The sequence below is a fragment of the Salmo trutta genome, chromosome 21 (genome assembly GCF_901001165.1).
Source record: "Salmo trutta chromosome 21, fSalTru1.1, whole genome shotgun sequence".
NCBI lineage: Eukaryota > Metazoa > Chordata > Actinopteri > Salmoniformes > Salmonidae > Salmo > Salmo trutta.
In genome coordinates this window covers 50260549-50282804 of record NC_042977.1, presented here as the reverse complement: position 1 = coordinate 50282804, position 22256 = coordinate 50260549, and the positions used below count along the sequence as shown (strand labels likewise).

Genomic DNA, 22256 nt, shown 5'->3' with positions numbered 1-22256 from the left:
ATTCAATTGATTTGACATGATTTGGAAAGGCACACACCTGTCTATATAAGGTCCCACAGTTGACAGTGCATGTTAGAGCAAAAACCAAGCCATGACGTCGAAGGAATTGTCTGTAGAGCTCCGAGACAGGATTGTGTCGAGGCACAGATCTGGGGAAGGGTACCAAAACATTTCTGCAGCATTAAAGGTCCCCAAGAACACAGTGGGCTCAATCGTTGTTAAATGGAATAAGTTTGGAACCACCAAGACTCTTCCTAGAGCTGGCCGGACAAACTGAACAATCAGGGTGAAGGGCCTTGGTCAGGGAGGTGACCAAGAACCTGATGGTCACTCTGACAGAGCTCTAGAGTTCCTCTGTGGAGATGGTTGTCCTTCTGGAAAGTTCTCCCATCTCTGCAGCACTCCACCAATCAGGCCTTTATGGTAGAGTGGCCAGACGGAAGCCACTCCTCAGTAAAAGGCACATGACAGCCCGCTTGGAGTTTGCTGTGGGGATGTTTTTCAGCAGCAGGGACTGGGAGAGTAGTCAGGATTGAGGCAAACCTGCTCCAGAGTGCTCAGGACATCAGACTGGGGCGAAGGTTCACCATCCAACAGGACAACGACCCTAAGCACACAGCCAAGACAACACAGGAGTGGCTTCGGGACAAATCTCTGAATGTCCTTGAGTGGCCCAGCCAGAGCCCGGACTTGAACCCGATCGAACATCTCTGGAGAGACCTGAAAATAGCTCTGCAGCGACGCTCCCCATCCAACCTGACAGAGCTTGAGAGGCTGTAATTACTGCCAAAGGTGTTAACAAAATACTGAGTAAAGGGTCTGAATACTTATGTAAATGTGATTTTTCATACATTTGCACCGAAAAAATTAAAACCTGTTTTTGCTTTGTCAATTGTGTGTAGATTGAGGGGAGGGAAAAAATATTTAATCCATTTTAGAACAAGGCTGTAACGTAACAAAATGTGGACTTCTGCACACTACAGTACTCTGGAGGGGGGACTTCTGCACACTACAGTACTCTGGAGGGGGGACTTCTGCACTACAGTACTCTGGAGGGGGGACTTCTGCGCACTACAGTACTCTGGAGGGGGGACTTCTGCACTCTGGAGGGGGACTACAGTACTCTGGAGGGGGGACTTCTGCACACTACAGTACTCTGGAGGGGGGACTTACATGTGACTTGTGGATCAGTTCTTCCTTGGTGATTTCTCCAACACACTCCAGATGGGGACAGTCACTGCTGGACTCCACAGGCATCACTCACCTGAACCTGTACCTCACCTGTCAGAGAGGGAGAGGGAGAGGGAGAGGGAGAGGGAGAGGGAGAGGGAGAGGGAGAGGGAGAGGGAGAGGGAGAGGGAGAGGGAGAGGGAGAGGGAGAGGGAGAGAGAGAGAGAGAGAGAGAGAGAGAGAGAGAGAGAGAGAGAGAGAGAGAGAGAGAGAGAGAGAGAGAGAGAGAGAGAGAGAGAGAGAGAGGATAAGAAAATATTTTATTTTTTTTAAATACTTCTTCCCCAGCACTTATAAAACATTGTGGGAAAAGGGAGATACCTAGTAGAGGTCGACCGATTAATCGGAATGGCCGATTAATTAGGGCCGATTTCACGTTTTCATAACAATCGGTATTTTTGGCCACCGATTTGCCGTATTTTTTTTTTTTTTTTTTTTTTTTTTACACCTTTATTTTACTAGGCAAGTCAGATTAAGAACACATTCTTATTTTCAATGACGGCCTAGGAACGGGGGTTAACTGCCTTGTTCAGGGGGGGTTCGGGGATTCGTTTTTGCAACCTTCTGGTTACTAGTCCAACGCTCTAACCACCTGCCTTACATTGCACTCCACGAGGAGCCTGCATGGCAGGCTGACTACCTGTTACGCGAGGGCAGCAAGAAGCCAAGGTAAGTTGCTAGCTAGCATTAAACATATCTTATAAAAAACTATCAATCTTAACATAATCACTAATTAACTACACATGGTTGATGATATTACTAGTTTATCTGGCGTGTCCTGCGTTGCATATAATCGATGCGGTGCCTGTTAATTTATCATCGAATCACAGCCTACTTCGACAAACGGGTGATGATTTAACAAGCGCATTCGTGAAAAAAGCACTGTCGTTGCACCAATGTACCTAACCATAAACATTAATGCATTTCTTTAAAATCAATACACAAGTATATATTTTTAAAACCTGCATATTTAGTTAATATTGCCTGCTAACATGAATTTCTTTTCACTAGGGAAATTTTGTCACTTCTCTTGCGTTCCGTGTAAGCAGTCAGGGTCTATGCAGCAGTGTGGGCCGCCTGGCTCATTGTGAACTGTGTGAAGTCCATTTATTCCTAACAAAGGCCGTAACTAAATTTGCCAGAATTGTACATAATTATGACATACCATTGAAGGTTGTGTAATGTAACAGGAATATTTAGACTTATGGATGCCACCCGCTAGATAAAATACGGAACGGTTCCGTATTTCACTGAAAGAATAAACGTTTTGTTTTCAAAATGATAGTTTCCGGATTCTACCATATTAATGACCAAAGGCTCATATTTCTGTGTTTATTATATTATAGTTAAGTCTATGATTTGATATTTGATAGCGCAGTCTGACTGAGCGACTTCAAGCCTATGAACTCCCGAGATTACGCTGGTGTAACCGATGTGAAATGGCTAGCTAGTTAGCGGGGTGCGTGCTAATTGCGTTTCAATCGGTGACGTCACTCGCTCTGAGACTTGGAGTAGTTGTTCCCCTTGCTCTACATGGGTAACGATGCTTCGAGGGTGGCTGTTGTCGATGTGTTCCTGGTTTGAGCCCAGGTAGGAGCGAGGAGAGGGACGGAAGCTATACTGTTACACTGGCAATACTAAAGTGCCTATAAGAACATCCACTAGTCAAAGGTATATGAAATACAAATCGTATAGAGAGACACCCAACCCCTCTGAATCAGAGAGGTGATAAGGGGGGGGGGGGGGGGGGCTTAACACAACCCCTCTGAATCAGAGAGCAGAGAGGTGATAAAGGGGGGGGGGGGGCCTTAGCGTCCACGTCATAGGCCTCTAGAGATTGGTTGTGCTGACAGCTCAACAACAGAAGCTGAGGAAGCGATGATGACCACAGCAGACTGACGCTCTGCTCTCCCTCCCAGCCAGATGATGCAGAGAACATCAGAGTCAAGGTCCAACCCCCGATAACAGATAACACGGCCAGCCGATAACAACACGGCTTTTCACTGCTTCTCTAGAACGTCAACACATAGAGATGTGTGTGTGTGTGTGTGTGTGTGTGTGTGTGTGTGTGTGTGTGTGTGTGTGTGTGTCCTAATCCCAGGTCAGTAGGTCAAGGAGCATGGCAGAATGGCGAGTGATTGTTGAAGACTTGGTGCAGTCGGGGGAAAAAAGCGGGTCATTTCCAATCCAAACAACGCCGACCACACGGCTCCGACGCCGACCACACGGCTCCGACCACACGGCTCCGACCACACGGCCCCGACCACACGGCCCCGACCACACGGCCCCGACCACACAGCTCCGACCACACAGCTCCGACGCCCCGACCACACAGCCCCGACCACACAGCCCCAACACCCCGACCACACAGCTCCAACACCCCGACCACACAGCTCCAACACCCCGACCACACAGCTCCAACACCCCGACCACACAGCTCCAACACCCCGACCACACAGCTCCAACACCCCGACCACACAGCTCCAACACCCCGACCACACAGCTCCAACACCCAGACCACACAGCTCCAACACCCCGACCACACAGCCCTAACACCCCGACCACACAGCCCTAACACCCCGACCACACAGCCCTAACACCCCGACCACACAGCCCTAACACCCCGACCACACAGCCCTAACACCCCGACCACACAGCCCTAACACCCCGACCACACAGCCCTAACACCCCGACCACACAGCCCTAACACCCCGACCACACAGCCCTAACACCCCGACCACACAGCCCTAACACCCCGACCACACAGCCCTAACACCCCGACCACACAGCCCTAACACCCCGACCACACAGCCCTAACACCCCGACCACACAGCCCTAACACCCTGACCACACAGCCCTAACACCCTGACCACACAGCCCTAACACCCCGACCACACAGCCCTAACACCCCGACCACACAGCTCGCGTCGCGTGCGTTTCAAACTGAACGTACACATATCACGTCATTCTATCATTACACCCACACTGCTTTCGTGCGTCTGCGTAGCCAGGCGCTAAAACACAACTTGGTTCTATTTGTGACGATTAACACGCTGCAAGTCCCGCCTCTCCCATCTCCTTATTGGTTATTAGGAGCATATACCCCCGTGCCATCTCTTCATTGGTTGTTAGGAGCATATACCCACGTGCCATCTCCTCATTGGTTATTAGGAGCATATACACACGTGCCGTCTCCTCATTGGTTATTAGGAGCATATACCCCCGTGCCATCTCTTCATTGGTTATTAGGAGCATATACCCACGTGCCATCTCCTGATTGGATGTTAGGAGCATATACCCAGGTGGGTGAAAGATGAACAGAGGTCCACACTCCAGTCCAGTTGGTGGTGGTAATGCACTTTGAAGTTGGTTGCCAACCGCCATATTAAGACCAAAGAAGAAGACTGAAGGAGGAGAGATGACTAGAAAGTAACTCAGATTACCCTTTAATCTGTGGATTCATTGTTGGAGTAGAGGACCTTGTGCATTTCAGGTGAAATAACAACCCAATGATTATACCCCAGGACAAATTATCTAGCAACAGCAAGCTAGCTAAATTGCCATGAATGTTTAATGCTTTTCGACCTGTCCCCAAATTAATATAGTTGCTTGTCCTGATCGCGTCTGGTGTGGGGGGACAAAATCAACAGGATCGCAACAGCTTGTGTGGTCTAGTCAGCATGTAACTCAAATAGTGACTCCAGCAGGGAGCCTGGTGAGAGACACTACCTCTACAGCCAAACCCAGGACAGGACAGGGAGCCTGGTGAGAGACACTACCTCTACAGCCAAACCCAGTCCAGGACAGGGAGCCTGGTGAGAGACACTACCTCTACAGCCAAACCCAGTCCAGGACAGGGAGCCTGGTGAGGTTGATGGTCCAGCAGGACAGGTCAGGTCCATTCTTACAGATCAATAGTGTTTCCTCAGGTCACAAACATCAGTCTGCATCGATCCCAGCTGCACTCTTCCCCTCACAAACATCAGTCTGCATCGATCCCAGCTGCACTCTTCCCCTCACAAACATCAGTCTGCATCGATCCCAGCTGCACTCTTCCCCTCACAAACATCAGTCTGCATAGATCCCAGCTACAATCTTCCCCACAAACATCTCACTCTCTCTCTCTCTGACACACACACACACACACACCCTAATAAATGCACTTTACACAGCTGATAAAAACACTTCAAGGTTCTCCGAGACAAAGGAGCTGATCGTGGACTACAGGAAATGGAGGGCCGACGCCCCAATTCACATCGACAGGGCTGTAGTGGAGCGGGTGTCCACATCACTAAGGATCGATCATGGTCTATAACACAGCAGCACGGTCATGAAGAGGGAATGACAACACCTCTTCCCCTCAGGAGGATAAAAAGATTTGGCATGGGCCCTCAGATCCTCAAAGGTCTACAGCTGCACCGTCGAGAATATCTTGACTGGTTGCTTCACCGCCTGGTATGGCAACTGCTTGGCCTCCGACTGCAAGGTACTACAGAGGGTAGTGCGTACAGCCCAGTACATCACTGGGACCAAGCTTCCTGCCATCCAGGACCTCTATACCAGGCGGCGTCAGAGGAAGGCCCCAAAAATTGTCAAAGACTCCAGCCACCCTAGTCATAGACTGTTCTCTCTGCTACCACATGGCAAGCGGTACCGGAGCGCCAAGTCTAGGTCCAAGAGACTTCTAAACAGCTTCTACCCCCAAGCCATAAGTCTCCTGAACATCTCGTCAAATGGCTACCCAGATTATTTGCCTCCACATTGACTCTGTACCGTAACACCCTGTATATAGCCTCCACATTGACTCTGTACCGTAACACCCTGTATATAGGCTCCACATTGACTCTGTACCGGTACCCCCAGTATATAGCCTCCACATTGACTTTGTACCGGTACCCCCAGTATATAGCCTCCACATTGACTCTGTACTGGTAACCCCTGTATCTCGCCTCCACATTGACTCTGTACCGGTAACCCCTGTATCTCGCCTCCACATTGACTCTGTACCGGTACCCCCAGTATATAGCCTCCACATTGACTGTACTGGTAACCCCTGTATATAGCCTCCACATTGACTCTGTACCGTAATACCCTGTATATAGCCTCCACATTGACTCTGTACCGGTACCCCCTGTATATAGCCTCCACATTGACTCTGTACCGGTACCCCCTGTATATAGCCTCCACATTGACTCTGTACCGGTACCCCCTGTATATAGCCTCCACATTGACTCTGTACCGATACCCCCTGTATATAGCCTCCACATTGTACCTGTACCCCCTGTATATAGCCTCCACATTGACTCTGTACCGTAATACCCTGTATATAGCCTCCACATTGACTCTGTACCGGTACCCCCTGTATATAGCCTCCACATTGACTCTGTACCGGTACCCCCTGTATATAGTCTCCACATTCAGTCTGTACTGTAACACCCTGTATATATATAGTTATTTTTTACTCCTCCTCTTTAATTACTTGTTACTTTTATCTCTTATTCTTATCCGTATTATTGGAAACTGCACTGTCGGTTAGGTGCTCATAAGTAAGCATTTCACTGTAAGGTCTACAACTGTTGTTTTCGGCGCATGTGACTAATAAAACTTGATTTAACACACACACACAACCATTCAAAAGTTTGGGGTCACGTAAAAATGTCCTTGTTTTTGAAAATAAGCAAATTTTTTCTCCATTAAAATAACATCAAATTGATCAGAAATACAGTGTAGACATTGTTAATGTTGTAAATGTCTATTGTAGCTGGAAACGGCAGATTTTTTATGGAATATCTACATAGGCGAACAGAGGCCCATTATCAGCAACCATCACTCCTGTGTTCCAATGGCACGATGTGTTAGCTAATCCAAGTGTATCATTTTAAAGGCTAATTGATGATTAGAAAACCCTTTTGCAATTATGTTAACAGAGCTGAAAACTGTTGTTCTGATTAAAGAAGCAATAAAACTGCCCTTCTTTAGACTAGTTGAGCGTCTGGAGCATCAGCATTTGTGGCTTCGATTAACGGCTCAAAATGGCCAGAAACAAAGAACTTCCTCCTGAAACTCGTCAGTCTATTCTTGTTCTGAGAAATGAAGAGAAACTCCATGAGAGAAATTGCCAAGAAACTGAAGATCTCATACAACACTGTGTACTACCAGACAAGCTAAATGCCTTCCCTGTGGCTCAGTGGGAAGAGCATGGTGTGTGCAACGCCAGGGTTGTGGGTTCGATTCCCACGGGGGGGCCAGTACAAAAACAAAAAATAATGCATGAAATGAAATGTATGCATTCACTACTGTAAGTCGCTCTGGATAAGAGCGTCTGCTAAATGACTAAAATGTAAATGTAATGCTCGCTTCGAGGCAAGCAACACTGAAGCATGCACAAGAGCACCAGCTGTTCTGGATGATTGCGTGATAACGTTCTTGGCAGCCGATGTGAACAAAACCTTTAAACAGGTCAACATTCACAAAGCCGCTGGGCCAGACAGATTACCTGGACTTGTACTCAAAGCATGCGCAGACCCACTGTCAAGCATCTTCACTGACATTTTCAACCGCTCCCTGACTGAGTCTGTAATACCTACATGTTTCAAACAGACCACCATAGTCCCCTGTGCCCAAGAAAGCGAAGGTAACCAGCCTAAATGATTACCGCCCCGTGGCACTCACGTCAGTAGCCATGAAGTGCTTTGAAAGGCTTGTCATGGCTCACATCAACAACATTATCCCAGAAACCCTAGACCCACTCCAATTTGCATACCGCCCAAACAGATCCACAGATGACGCAATCTCTATTGCACTCCACACTGCCCTTTCCCACCTGGACAAAAGGAACACCTATGTGAGAATGCTGTTCATTGACTACAGCTCAGCGTTCAACACCATAGTGCCCACGAAGCTCATCTCTAAGCTAAGGACTCTAGGACTTTTCTACAGGAAAAGGCGGGACGAACAGGCTCCTATTAACATCAACGGGGCTGTAGTGGAGCGGGTCAAGAGTTTCAAGTTCCTTGGTGTCCAAACCAACGAACTATCATGGTCCAAACACACCAAGACAGTCGTGAAGAGGGCATGACAAAACCTTTTCCCCCTCAGGAGACCTCAGATCGTCAAAAGGTTCTACAGCTGCACCATCGAGAGCATCCTGACCGGTTGCATCACCGCCTGGTATGGCAACTGCTTGGCATCTGACCGCAAGGCGCTACAGAGGGTAGTGCGTACAGCCCAGTACATCACTGGGGCCAAGCTTCCTGACATCCAGGACCTATATACCAGCCGGTATCAGAAGAAAGCCCATAAAATTGTCAGAGACTCCAGTCACCCAAGTTATAGACTGTTTTCTCTGCTACTGCACGGCAAGCGGTACCGGAGCACCAAGTCTAGGACCAAAAGGCTCCTCAACAGCTTCTACCCCCAAGCCACTAGACTGCTGAACAATTCATAAAATGGCCACCGGACAATTTACATTGACACAGCCTCATTATCGTTATTCTTTTTGTGTTACTTTTCATTTTAGTCTAGTTGGTAAATATTTTCTTCTTGAACTGCACTGTTGGTTAAAGGCTTGTAAGTAAGCATTTCACGGTAAAGTCTACACTTGTACTCGGCGCATGTGGCAAATAAAGTTTGATTTGATCTGCAGAGAAGAATGGGAGAAACTGCCCAAATACAGGTGTGCCAAGCTTGTAGCATCATACCCAATAAGACTCGAGGCTGTAATCGCTGCCAAAGGTGCTTCAACAAAGTGCTGAGTAACGGGTCTGAATACTTATGTAAATGTGATATTTCCATATTTTAAATTTTCTTTAATACATTTGCAACAATTGCTAAAAATCCATTTTTGTTGTCATTATGGGGTATTGCGTGTAGATTGAGAAAAAATAAACTTTAATCCATTTTAGAATAAGGCTGTAATGTAACAATGTGGAAAAAGTCAAGGGGTCTGAATACTTTCCGAATGCAGTGTATGTATGTGTGTGTGTGTATGTCCTTGAAACAACCACAACCAATCCGATCCTTAGAGAAGAGGTTTTTCACCCAAAACCTCATCAATTCATGAGATAATCTCCAATATTACTCGATTTTCACAATTTACTTTAAAATACATAAATTCATCCGAATGATCAAGTATAGCCAAATGTTGGGAGGGGCATTTGTTCTATACAGAGCACTGGACCTCAAGCTGATTCACACTAGGAAGAAAAAAAAATGTACATCCCTTTCGCTTCTAACCCCTTGCATTTCTCAGACCAGTTAATTATCAACCAGCATGTCAAAACAGATGCTAGCAACTGGATGTAATGTATTTAGTTAGCTACTAGCTACTGGCACATTACCTGCAGTTCAGTCGGTGCGCCAGATCACTGACAGAGGCTAAGCTAAGCTAACGGTCAAAGGCAGTTGGCCCGGGGCGCTAACTAGCCAACATGCTAACCAGTCGATGTGAAATATGTTGAAGGTTCAATTCAATTCAATCCCGATGTGAATCAAGCAGAGTTAACTGAATTTTTTAACACGATTCATACTAGCTAACAATACATGGTCTTGCATGGGAACAAAATAGATTGACAACTGGATGATGCTAACATTTAGCTAGTTAAGCTAGCAAACGTCAACTGCTTCTCGTTTCTGCAGCAACACACCGAACAAAAATAACATTTTGGCTCTTACCTGCACGTTTGGAAATTACAGTTAGGAAGAAAGGCTCCGGTTATCTTTGAACGCTAACACACCGGTTCAAGATCTCTCCTTGACATTACTTCAAACGGTAAACCGACGAAACGTAAGTTTAAAGAGAAACCGTTCATTCGTAACGCACAACTTCCAGGTTGTGGATCCGCCTTCTTCTTCTTCTTCTTCTTCTTCTTCTTCTTCTTCTTCTTCTTCTACGGAGTTTAACGGCGGTTGGCACACAATATGTCGCATTACCGCCCCCAACTGGACTATAATATAAATCCATTATACTTTGTGATACAATATAAAATTAAAATAAATAAATAATAACAATAATTTTTGACCCCATCTGCACCATGCCAACGGCCTGGGAGGACAGGTCACCGCCAGTCAACACACCCTGTAACTCTTCTGAAGTGAAATCTCGGATGCCCAAATACTTACATTTACATCATTTTGCAGACGCTCTTATCCAGAGCGACTTACAGTAGTGAATGCATACAGTTCTTTTCATGCATTTTTTATTTTTTTTGTACTGGCCCCCCGTGGGAATCAAACCCACAACCCTGGCATTACACACACCATGCTCTACCAACTGAGCCACAGGGAAGGGTACTTCTCTGCAGATGCCACCACAACATCTCTTTTCTCTGATTTATGTTCCATTTCTGCGTTACAGTTGATAACCATTGCTAAGAAGACAACCTTACTGAAGCATATATCACTCGTAGGCCTATCCCTCTGTGTTGGCACATATCTACTACTTACTCACAGGGATCCTCTCTCAGGAACTCTCACCCTTGATCAATCCTCCTCTACTTTCTTCACTGCCTCAGCATACGACATCTTCTGCACTACTCTGGCTCTAGCCACCTCAATCTGCCTCTTGCACCGGACACTCCCGATCCCCAGCAACATGGGCACTTCTACAGTAGACACACACAACTTTATCCACAGAAACTATACAATCCTCTATCCCATGCCCTCCTGCACTCTTCCCACATCTTGGAATCTCCCTCCTACAAACTGCTGCAACAGGACCATAAACGTGGCACCTGAAACACCGCAGTGGATTCGGCACAAAAGCTCTAACAGGATACCTGCTATATCCTAACATGACCTTGTTGGTAAAGACTGACTCAAAACTCAAAAAGGACTGACAGTGACTCCTCTTTTTCATCACACTCACCCCCGGGGTCTGCCTCGCACCAAAATGGCGAGCGTCACAAACACCAGGAATCTTCAACTTCAATTGCTCCACCTCCACACTTAACGTTACCCCAGAAATCCCTACTTTCAATGGTTCCCTGTTCCTAAGAGCAAAGCAAGAAACAGATATTGACTCAAGTTGCGTGACACGGTGCACCCACTCGCCCTGATTAGAAGAAACACAAACAAATATCAGAAGTCCACTACAAGTTACCTTCACTGATTCAACTGCACCTAACTCCTTTCCCACCCACCCTGAAACCACACATGGATCCGCCAAATGGCAAGGAGTGGATCTGCCTTCTGACGCCTAGGCCATCTTGTGGTTGTGTGGGAACGGGTGTTGCTGCGTCACCTAACGACTAAGAATAAGATAACAAAATTCAGATTCTGCACAATGGCCAGTCCAAACGCTGACCAGTAAACAAATTGAAATAGATTTTCACTTGGATTTTTATATAGTTTATAACCACGTTTCCATCTATAGTTTTTATGCGAGTATCATACCATGTAACAAAAAAATGATGACAGCTGTGATGGAAACAGGAAGATTGGGTAAAATGTTATAAATGCTGACAGATAATTTGTTTGTTCAACATGGTGGGATCTATTTTGTGCCATGTCGGTAAAATAATGATGTGAGAAATAGCGATGGAAACGCCTTCGTGTGTAAATATTGATATAATAACCATCATATTAAAGTAAACTTGGAGTCACGCGATGATATGTTGTGAGATCCTACCACTACGTCTCGGGGATTCATGCTGTTTATTAGGCTACAGATTAAAACAATGATGATGAACTTCACAGGGTGAGGAAAATGCATGGTGACCTTCGTTCTCTTTTCCAGTAAATAGCAAGGGTCTTTATGAAGGTAATAATAATAGTGACTGAAGTGTACAAGTGACATGGCGATCGATGCTTGACTGCCAGCTGTTAATCTCATCATTTGGACTAGCCTACCCATTCCGTTTCTGCCAGCTGTTGGCTAGAGTGGAAACCACATATCCTGAGGCTGCATTTATTGTAGCTGGGGATTTTAACAAGGCTAATCTGAAAACAAGACTCCCTAAATTCTATCAGCATATCGATTGTGCCTCCAGGGCTGGTAAAACGCTGGATCATTGTTATTCTAACTTCCACGACGCATATAAGGCCCTCCCCCGCCCTCCTTTCGGAAAAGCTGACCACGACTCCATTTTGTTGCTCCCTACCTATAGACAGAAACTAAAACAGGAAGCACCCGCGCTCAGGTCTGTTCAACGCTGGTCCGACCAATCGGATTCCACGCTTCAAGATTGCTTCGATCACATGGACTGGGATATGTTCCGCATTGCGTCAAACAACAACATTGACGAATACGCTGATTCGGTGTGCGAGTTCATTAACAAGTGCATCGGTGATGTCGTACCCACATCGTCTATTAAAACATTCCCCAACCAGAAACCGTGGATTGATGGCAGCATTCACGTGAAACTGAAAGCGCGAACCACTGCTTTTAATCAGGGCAAGGTGACCGGAAACATGACCAAATACAAACAGTGTAGCTCTTCCCTCTGCAAGGCAATCAAACAAGCTAAGCGTCAGTATAGAGACAAAGCAGAGTCGCAATTCAACAGCTCAGACACAAGAGGTATGTGGCAGGGTCTACAGTCAATCACGGACTATAAAAAGAAAACCAGGCCCGTCACGGACCAGGACATCTTGCTCCCAGACAGACTGCACAACTTCTTTACTCGCTTTGAGGACAATACAGTGCCACCGACACGGCCCGCTACCAAAACCTGCGGACTCTCCTTCACTAAAGCTGACGTGAGTAAAACATTTAAACGTGTTAACCCTCGCAAGGCTGCCGGCCCAGACGGCATCCCCAGCCGCGTCCTCAGAGCATGCGCAGACCAGCTGCCTGGTGTGCTTACGGACATATTCAATCAATCCTTATCCCAGTCTGCTGTTCCCACATGCTTCAAGAGGGCCACATTTACATTTTTACATTTAAGTCATTTAGCAGACGCTCTTATCCAGAGCGACTTACAAATTGGTGCATTCACCTTAAGATATCCAGTGGAACAACCACTTTACAATAGTGCATCTAAATCTTTCGGGGGGGGGGGGGGGTAGAAGGATTACTTTATCCTATCCCAGGTATTCCTTAAAGAGGTGGTGTTTCAGGTGTCTCCGGAAGGTGGTGATTGACTCCGCTGTCCTGGCGTCGTGAGGGAGCTTGTTCCACCATTGGGGTGCCAGAGCAGCGAACAGTTTTGACTGGGCTGAGCGGGAGCTGTGCTTCTTCAGAGGTAGGGAGGCGAGCAGGCCAGAGGTGGATGAACGCAGTGCCCTTGTTTGGGTGTAGGGCCTGATCAGAGCCTGAAGGTACGGAGGTGCCGTTCCCCTCACAGCTCCGTAGGCAAGCACCATGGACTTGTAGCGGATGCGAGCTTCAACTGGAAGCCAGTGGAGAGAGCGGAGGAGCGGGGTGACGTGAGAGAACTTGGGAAGGTTGAACACCAGACGGGCTGCGGCGTTCTGGATGAGTTGTAGGGGTTTAATGGCACAGGCAGGGAGCCCAGCCAACAGCGAGTTGCAGTAATCCAGACGGGAGATGACAAGTGCCTGGACTAGGACCTGCGCCGCTTCCTGTGTGAGGCAGGGTCGTACTCTGCGAATGTTGTAGAGCATGAACCTACAGGATCGGGTCACCGCCTTGATGTTAGTGGAGAACGACAGGGTGTTGTCCAGGGTCACGCCAAGGTTCTTAGCACTCTGGGAGGAGGACACAAGGGAGTTGTCAACCGTGATGGCGAGATCATGGAACGGGCAGTCCTTCCCTGGGAGGAGGAGCAGCTCCGTCTTGCCGAGGTTCAGCTTGAGGTGGTGAGCCGTCATCCACACTGATATGTCTGCCAGACATGCAGAGATGCGATTCGCCACCTGGTTATCAGAAGGGGGAAAGGAGAAGATTAATTGTGTGTCGTCTGCATAGCAATGATAGGAGAGACCATGTGAGGATATGACAGAGCCAAGTGACTTGGTGTATAGTGAGAATAGGAGAGGGCCTATTGTTCCCTCTCCCATTGTTCCTGTTCCCAAGAAAGCGAAGGTAACTGAGCTAAATGACTACCGCCCCGTAGCACTCACCTCCGTCATCATGAAGTGCTTTGAGAGACTAGTCAAGGATCATATCACCTCTACCTTACCTGACACCCTAGACCCACTTCAATTTGCTTACCGCCCCAATAGGTCCACAGACGACGCAATCGCCATCCCACTGCACACTGCCCTAACCCATCTGGACAAGAGGAATACCTATGTAAGAATGCTGTTCATCGATTACAGCTCAGCATTTAACACCATAGTACCCTCCAAGCTCATCATTAAGCTCGAGGCCCTGGGTCTCGACCCCGCCCTGTGCAACTGGGTCCTGGACTTCCTGACGGGACGCCCCCAGGTGGTGAAGGTAGGTAACAACATCTCCACCCCGCTGATCCTCAACACTGGGGCCACACAAGGGTGCGTTCTTAGTCCCCTCCTGTACTCCCTGTTCACCCATGACTGCGTGGCCATGCACGCCTCCAACTCAATCATCAAGTTTGCAGACGACACTACAGTGGTAAGCTTGATTACCAACAACGACGAGACGGCCTACAGGGAGGAGGTGAGGGCCCTCAGAGTGTGGTGTCAGGAAAATAAGCTCACACTCAACGTCAACAAAACAAAGGAGATGATCGTGGACTTCAGGAAACAGCAGAGGGAGCACCCCCCATCCACATCGACGGGACAGTAGTGGAGAGGGTAGTAAGTTTTAAGTTCCTCGGCGTACACATCACGGACAAACTGAATTGGTCCACCCACACAGACAGCGTGGTGAAGAAGGTGCAACAGCGCCTCTTCAACCTCAGGAGTCTGAAGAAATTTGGCTTGTCACCAAAAGCATTCACAAACTTTTACAGATGCACAATCGAGAGCATCCTGTCGGGCTGTATCACCGCCTGGTACGGCAACTGCTCCGCCCACAACCGTAAGGCTCTCCAGAGGGTAGTGAGGTCTGCACAACGCATCACCAGGGGCAAACTACCTGCCCTCCAGGACACCTACACCACCCAATGTCACAGGAAGACCAAAAAGATCATCAAGGACAACAACCACCCGAGCCACTGCCTGTTCTCCCCGCTATCATCCAGAAGGAGAGGTCAGTACAGGTGCATCAAAGCTGGGACCGAGATACTGAAAAAAACAGCTTCTATCTCAAGGCCATCAGACTGTTAAACAGCATCATTAACATTGAGTGGCTGCAGCCAACATACTGACTCAACTCCAGCCACTTTAATAATGTAAAAATTGATGAAAAATGTATCACTAGCCACTTTAAACAATGCCACTTTATATAATGTTTACATACCCTACATTACTGATCTCATATGTATATACTGTACTCTATACCATCCACTGTATCTTGCCTATGCCGTTCGGCCATCGCTCATCCATATATTTTTATGTACATATTCTTAATCATTCCTTTACACTTGTGTGTATTAAGGTAGTTGTTGTGAAATTGTTAGGTTAGATTACTCGTTGGATATTACTGCATTGTCGGAAATAGAAGCACAAGCATTTCGCTACACTCGCATTAACATCTGCTAACCATGTGTATGTGACAAATAAAATATGATTTGATTTGATTAGAGCCGGTTAGAATCCTACTATAAATAGATTGAAGACCTCGAAATAGTTTGACTGTGTTGGAACATGTCCACAAGCTTTGCGCTAGGCTTTTATTTTGAAAGTAACCCCCCCTCCCCCGCCCACCGCAGGAGCGACACCGGAAAACCCACCTCGGGAATCATGACGTTGCTCCTGCAGGTTTTTATAGACGTTTTCCTCACTGCACAGACTGCTGGCACGTTTAAGACGCATCTTTGGCAGCGATAGGAGGCCGGTGTTGGGGAAGTCACACTGAAGCCTTGAAGGTACACTTGACTCTATACATGTAAGGCTTTAACTGACAATGTGTTGTAGCAGTTTATGCAGATTTGCATTAGCTAAAGTCAGCTAGCTGGTTATTTAGTTAGCTTATTGAGCTAGCAAGTAGCAGTGCATGGTATGTGCGACTGCGTATCTGTCTGGTGGGTGCTGTTCCCAGACCTCTCCTCCGGGACCGCTAACCGGTCCATGTATTTGGTGGGTGCTGTTCCCAGACCTCTCCTCCGGGACCGCTAACCGGTCCATCTATTTGGTGGGTGCTGTTCCCAGACCTCTCCTCCGGGACCGCTAACCGGTCCATGTATTTGGTGGGTGCTGTTCCCAGACCTCTCCTCCGGGACCGCTAACCGGTCCATGTATTTGGTCTCGGCTATTCCAGAGCTAGCACACCTGATTTAACGTGTCACATGCGTTGAATACAACAGATGTAGACCTTACCGTGATATGCTCACTTACAAGCCCTTAACCAACAATGCAGTTTTAATTAGAATTGAGAAAATATTTACTAAATGTACAAAATGAACACAATAAAATAACAATGAGGCTATATACAGGGGTTACCAGTACAGAGTCAATGTGTAGGCTATATACAGGGGTTACCAGTACAGAGTCAATGTGGAGGCTATATACAGGGGATACCAGTACAGAGTCAATGTGGAGTCTATATACAGGGTGTTACGGTACAGAGTCAATGTGGAGGCTATATACAAGGTGTTACGGTACAGAGTCAATGTGGAGGCTATATACAGGGGTTACCAGTACAGAGTCAATGTGGAGGTTATATACAGGGGATACCAGTACAGAGTCAATGTGGAGGCTATATACAGGGGGTACCGGTACAGAGTCAATGTGTAGGCTATATACAGGGGTTACCGGTACAGAGTCAATGTGGAGACTATATACAAGGGGTACCGGTACAGAGTCAATGTGGAGGCTATATACAGGGTACTGGTACAGAGTCAATGTGGAGGCTATATACAGGGTATTACGGTACAGAGTCAATGTGGAGGCTATATACAGGGTACTGGTACAGAGTCAATGTGGAGGCTATATACAGGGTACTGGTACAGAGTCAATGTGGAGGCTATATACAGGGTACTGGTACAGAGTCAATGTGGAGGCTATATACAGGGGGGTACCGGTACAGAGTCAATGTGGAGGCTATATACAGGGGGATACCGGTACAGAGTCAATGTGGAGGCTATATACAGGGTGTTACGGTACAGAGTCAATGTGGAGGCTATATACAGGGTGTTACGGTACAGAGTCAATGTGGAGGCTATATACAGGGGGTACCGGTACAGAGTCAATGTGGAGGCTATATACAGGGGGACTGGTACAGAGTCAATGTGGAGGCTATATACAGGGTATTACGGTACAGAGTCAATGTGGAGGCTATATACAGGGGGTACCGGTACAGAGTCAATGTGGAGGCTATATACAGGGTATTACGGTACAGTCAATGTGGAGGCTATATACAGGGGTACCGGTACAGAGTCAATGTGTGGGGGTACAGGTTAGAGGTAATTTGTACATGTAGGTAAGGGTGAAGAGACTATGCATAGATAATAAACAGCGAGTAGCAGCAGTGTACAAAACAATGGTTGGGGGGGTGCATCTCAATGCAAATAGTCCTGGTGGCCATTTTGATGAATTATTTAGTAGTAGTGTTATGGCTTGAGGGCTGAAGATGTTAGGGAGCCTTTTTGTCCTCGACTTGTTTCTCCGGTATCGTTTGCCATGCAATAGCAGAGAGAACAGTCTGACTTGGGGGACTGGCGTCTTTGACAATTTGGTCAGGAAGCTTGTCCCCAGTGACGTACTGGGCTGTACTCTCTACCCTCTGTAGCGCCTTAGCCGGTTGCCGAGCAGTCGCCATACCAGGCGGTGATGCAACCGGTCAGGATGCTCTCAATGGTGCAGCTGTAGAACTTTGAGGATCTGGGAACTCGTGCCAAATCTTTTTAGCCTCCTGATATTTGCTGTTCCCAGACCTCTCCTCCGGGACCGCTAACCAGTCCATGTATCCTGATATTTGAATATAACTATGGATTATTTTGAACCAAAACAACATGTGTGGTTGAAGTAGAAGTCCTGGGAGTGCATTCTGACGAAGAACAGCAAAGGTAATCCAATTTTTCTACTAGTAATTCTGAGTTTACTGAGCCTCTGTTGGCGAGTGTCTGTTTAGCTAGCCTTGATGGCCGGGCTATGAACTCAGAATATTGCAAAATGTGCTTTCGCCGGAAAGCTATTTTAAAATCGGACATAGCGATTGCATAAAGGAGTTCTGTATCTATAATTCTTAAAATAATTGTTATGTATTTTGTGAACGTTTATCGTGAGTAATTTAGTAAATTCACCGGAAGTTTTCGCTGGGTATGCTAGTTCTGAACGTTACATGCTAATGTAAAAAGCTGGTTTTTGATATAAATATGAACTTGATTGAACAAAACATGCATGTATTGTATAACATAATGTCCTAGGTGTGTCATCTGATGAAGATCATAAAAGGTTAGTGCTGCATTTAGCTGTGGTTTGGGTTTGTGACATTATATGCTAGCTTTGAAAATGGCTGTGTGATTATTTCTGGCTGGATACTCTGCTGACATAATCTAATGTTTTGCTTTCGTTGTAAAGCCTTTTTGAAATCGGACAATGTGGTTCGATTAATGAGTCTTATCTTTCAAATGGTGTAAAATAGTCATATGTTTGAGAAATTGAAGTTATAGCATTTAAGGTTTTTGTATTTCGCGCCACGCGATTCCACTGGCTGTTGACTAGGTGGGACGATTTCGTCCCACATACCCGAGAGAGGTTAAGAACAAATTCTTATTTACAATGACGGTCTACCCCGGCCAAACCTGGACGACGCTTGGCCAATTGTGCGCCGCCCTGTGGGACTCCCTATCACGGCCTAATGGGATGCGGCCTGGATTCGAACCAGGGAATACAGGCGAAGGGAATAGGGTGCCTTGTGCACTGGTCTAAAGTAGTGCACTATATAGGGAATAGGGTGCCTTGTGCACTGGTCTAAAGTAGTGCACTATATAGGTAGGGTGCCATTTCTGATTCAGAGGGGTTGGGTTAAATGAGGGAGACACATTTCAGTTGAATACATTCAGTTGTACAACTGACTAGGTATCCCCCCTTTTCCCTTTCAGACAGGAGAATGTGATGTTTTGATTGATAGGAGGGGCAGGATAATAATGGAAGCGTATTATCCCTGGATACCTAACATGTTGACAGTAAATTGTTTCCACTCTAGCCTTTCCCCCTAGTGGTTATGTTCATTGTCAACATTACCAGGGAGGAGAGTTGAACCATAATGGCTGAGTGACCTAAAAGTCAAGTATATTTTTTAACTTTAACTAGTTAAGAACAAATTCTTATTTTACAATGACTGCCAAACCCTCCCCTAACCCGGACGATGCCGGGCCAATTGTGCGCTGCCCTAGGGGACTCTCGATCACGGCACGGTTGTGATACAGCCCGGGATCGAACCGGGTCTGTCGTTATACCTCTAGCACTGCATTGCAGTGCCTTAGACTGCCGTGTCACTCGGGAGGCTATTTTGTTAATGAATTACTGTATTCAGAAAGAGTTGTTCTTGCCCGGAAATCTCCAAAGATTTCTTACTTCAGAGACAATCCATTGTAGCCTGACGGTCAGTGTGTGTGTGTGTGTGTGTGTGTGTGTGTGACAACCTTAAGTCTTATGTCCTCTCCTCCACAGCTTAAGAAGAAGGAAGAGGATAGGACAGTGTTCCCTGCAGCAGGGTGATGGACAGTTAAGACCGTTACGATGACAGATGACGCCCTCACTGGCCCCTCCACCAAGCTGTCCTTCCATCTGGTAGCCATCCGCGTGGTCAACCTGCCCCATACGCTCTATAACTCCCTCTCACAGGTAAAGGCTCTCCCTGTCTCACAGGTAAAGGCTCTCCCTGTCTCACAGGTAAGGCTCTCCCTGTCTCACAGGTAAGGCTCTCCCTGTCTCACAGGTAAGGCTCTCCCTCTCTCACAGGTAAGGCTCTCCCTCTCTCACAGGTAAAGGCTCTCCCTCTCTCACAGGTAAAGGCTCTCCCTCTCTCACAGGTAAAGGCTCTCCCTCTCTCTCTGGTAAAGGCTCTCCCTCTCTCTCTGGTAAAGGCTCTCCCTCTCTCTCTGGTAAAGGCTCTCCCTCTCTCTCTGGTAAAGGCTCTCCCTCTCTCTCTGGTAAAGGCTCTCCCTCTCTCTCTGGTAAAGGCTCTCCCTCTCTCTCTGGTAAAGGCTCTCCCTCTCTCTCTGGTAAAGGCTCTCCCTCTCTCTCTGGTAAAGGCTCTCCCTCTCTCTCTGGTAAAGGCTCTCCCTCTCTCTCTGGTAAAGGCTCTCCCTCTCTCACAGGTAAAAGGCCTCCCTCTCCCTCTCTCACAGGTAAAAGGCCTCCCTCTCCCTCTCTCTGGTAAAGGGCCCTCCCTCTCTCTCTCTCTGGTAAAGGGCCTCCCTCTCTCTGGTAAAGGCTCTCCCTCTCTCTCTGGTAAAGGCTCTCCCTCTCTCACAGGTAAAGGCTCTCCCTCTCTCTCTGGTAAAGGGCCTCCCTCTCTCTCTGGTAAAGGCTCTCCCTCTCTCTCACTGGTAAAGGGCCTCCCTCTCTCTCTCTGGTAAAGGCTCTCCCTCTCTCTCTCTGGTAAAGGCTCTCCCTCTCTCTCACTGGTAAAGGCTCTCCCTCTCTCTCACTGGTAAAGGCTCTCCCTCTCTCACAGGTAAAGGGCCTCCCTCTCTCTCACTGGTAAAGGGCCTCCCTCTCTCTCACTGGTAAAGGGCCTCCCTCTCTCTCTCTGGTAAAGGGCCTCCCTCTCTCACTGGTAAAGGGCCTCCCTCTCTCTCACTGGTAAAGGGCCTCCCTCTCTCTCACTGGTAAAGGGCCTCCCTCTCTCTCACTGGTAAAGGGCCTCCCTCTCTCTCTCTGGTAAAGGGCCTCCCTCTCTCTCTCTGGTAAAGGGCCTCCCTCTCTCTCACTGGTAAAGGGCCTTCCCTCTCTCTCACTGGTAAAGGGCCTTCCCTCTCTCTCACTGGTAAAGGGCCTTCCCTCTCTCTCACTGGTAAAGGGCCTTCCCTCTCTCTCACTGGTAAAGGGCCTTCCCTCTCTCTCACTGGTAAAGGGCCTTCCCTCTCTCTCACTGGTAAAGGGCCTTCCCTCTCTCTCACTGGTAAAGGGCCCTCCCTCTCTCTCACTGGTAAAGGGCCCTCCCTCTCTCTCACTGGTAAAGGGCCCTCCCTCTCTCTCACTGGTAAAGGGCCCTCCCTCTCTCTCACTGGTAAAGGGCCCTCCCTCTCTCTCACTGGTAAAGGGCCCTCCCTCTCTCTCACTGGTAAAGGGCCCTCCCTCTCTCTCACTGGTAAAGGGCCCTCCCTCTCTCTCACTGGTAAAGGGCTCTCCCTCTCTCTCTCACTGGTAAAGGGCTCTCCCTCTCTCTCTCACTGGTAAAGGGCTCTCCCTCTCTCTCTCACTGGTAAAGGGCCTCCCTCTCTCTCTCTCTGGTAAAGGGCCTCCCTCTCTCTCTCTGGTAAGGGCCCTCCCTCTCTCTCTCTGGTAAAGGGCCTCCCTCTCTCTCACTGGTAAAGGGCCCTCCCTCTCTCTCACTGGTAAAGGGCCTCCCTCTCTCTCTCTGGTAAAGGCTCTCCCTCTCTCTCTCTGGTAAGGGCTCTCCTGTTGATATGAACTACCAACTCAGTGATCTGGTGTGTTTAGTGTCTGCCCTGAATCTGTTAGTTCAATCCCCTGTCGAGGGTTGTGTATTGGACCCCCTGTCGAGGGTTGTGTATTGGACCCCCTGTCGAGGGTTGTGTATTGGACCCCCTGTCGAGTCATACCAAAGACTTTAAAAATGGGACCCGATGCCTCGCTGCTTGGCAATCTGCATGAAGGATATGGATTGGGGAAGGCCGTGTGTTCCACAAAGCGTTCTGTCCAGGGGGTGCATTTGAATCTCAAGCTGCCTCACACTACAGAAACAGACTCCTGTCCATCTCCTATGTGCCATTCTGTCTCGGGACATGGCTACTTATTGCCAATCTGGTCAAGGTGTTATGTGGCTGGGTGTTCTCCTCGTCCTATGGACCATGGAATGAATACAAGGTGTTATGTGGCTGGGTGTTCTCCTCGTCCTATGGACCATG

At 47.7% G+C, this 22256-nt stretch overlaps 2 protein-coding genes across 6 annotated transcripts in view; one reads left to right on the top strand and one right to left on the bottom strand.

Annotated features, from left to right (window-relative positions):
- The window catches only part of usp33 (ubiquitin specific peptidase 33), an 81058-nt gene extending 70992 nt beyond the window's left edge, over positions 1–10066 (bottom strand). For 2 of the 3 annotated variants that reach the window (XM_029706066.1, XM_029706068.1), the window contains exons 1-2: positions 9904–10066; positions 1174–1281 (exon numbers count right to left, since the gene is read on the bottom strand). In XM_029706066.1, the coding sequence (XP_029561926.1) occupies positions 1174–1257 (84 nt within the window). In that variant the 5' untranslated portion in view covers positions 1258–1281; positions 9904–10066. The remainder of the gene's footprint in view (positions 1–1173; positions 1282–9903) is intronic. The other variant, XM_029706067.1, reaches the window with a different exon arrangement.
- Positions 10067–15962: 5896 nt separating this feature from the next.
- The window catches only part of miga1 (mitoguardin 1), a 48497-nt gene continuing 42203 nt past the window's right edge, over positions 15963–22256 (top strand). For 2 of the 3 annotated variants that reach the window (XM_029706065.1, XM_029706062.1), the window contains exons 1-2: positions 15963–16082; positions 19831–20004. In XM_029706065.1, the coding sequence (XP_029561925.1) occupies positions 19900–20004 (105 nt within the window). In that variant the 5' untranslated portion in view covers positions 15963–16082; positions 19831–19899. Of the gene's footprint in view, positions 16103–19830; positions 20005–22256 lie in introns of all 3 variants that reach the window. The other variant, XM_029706064.1, reaches the window with a different exon arrangement.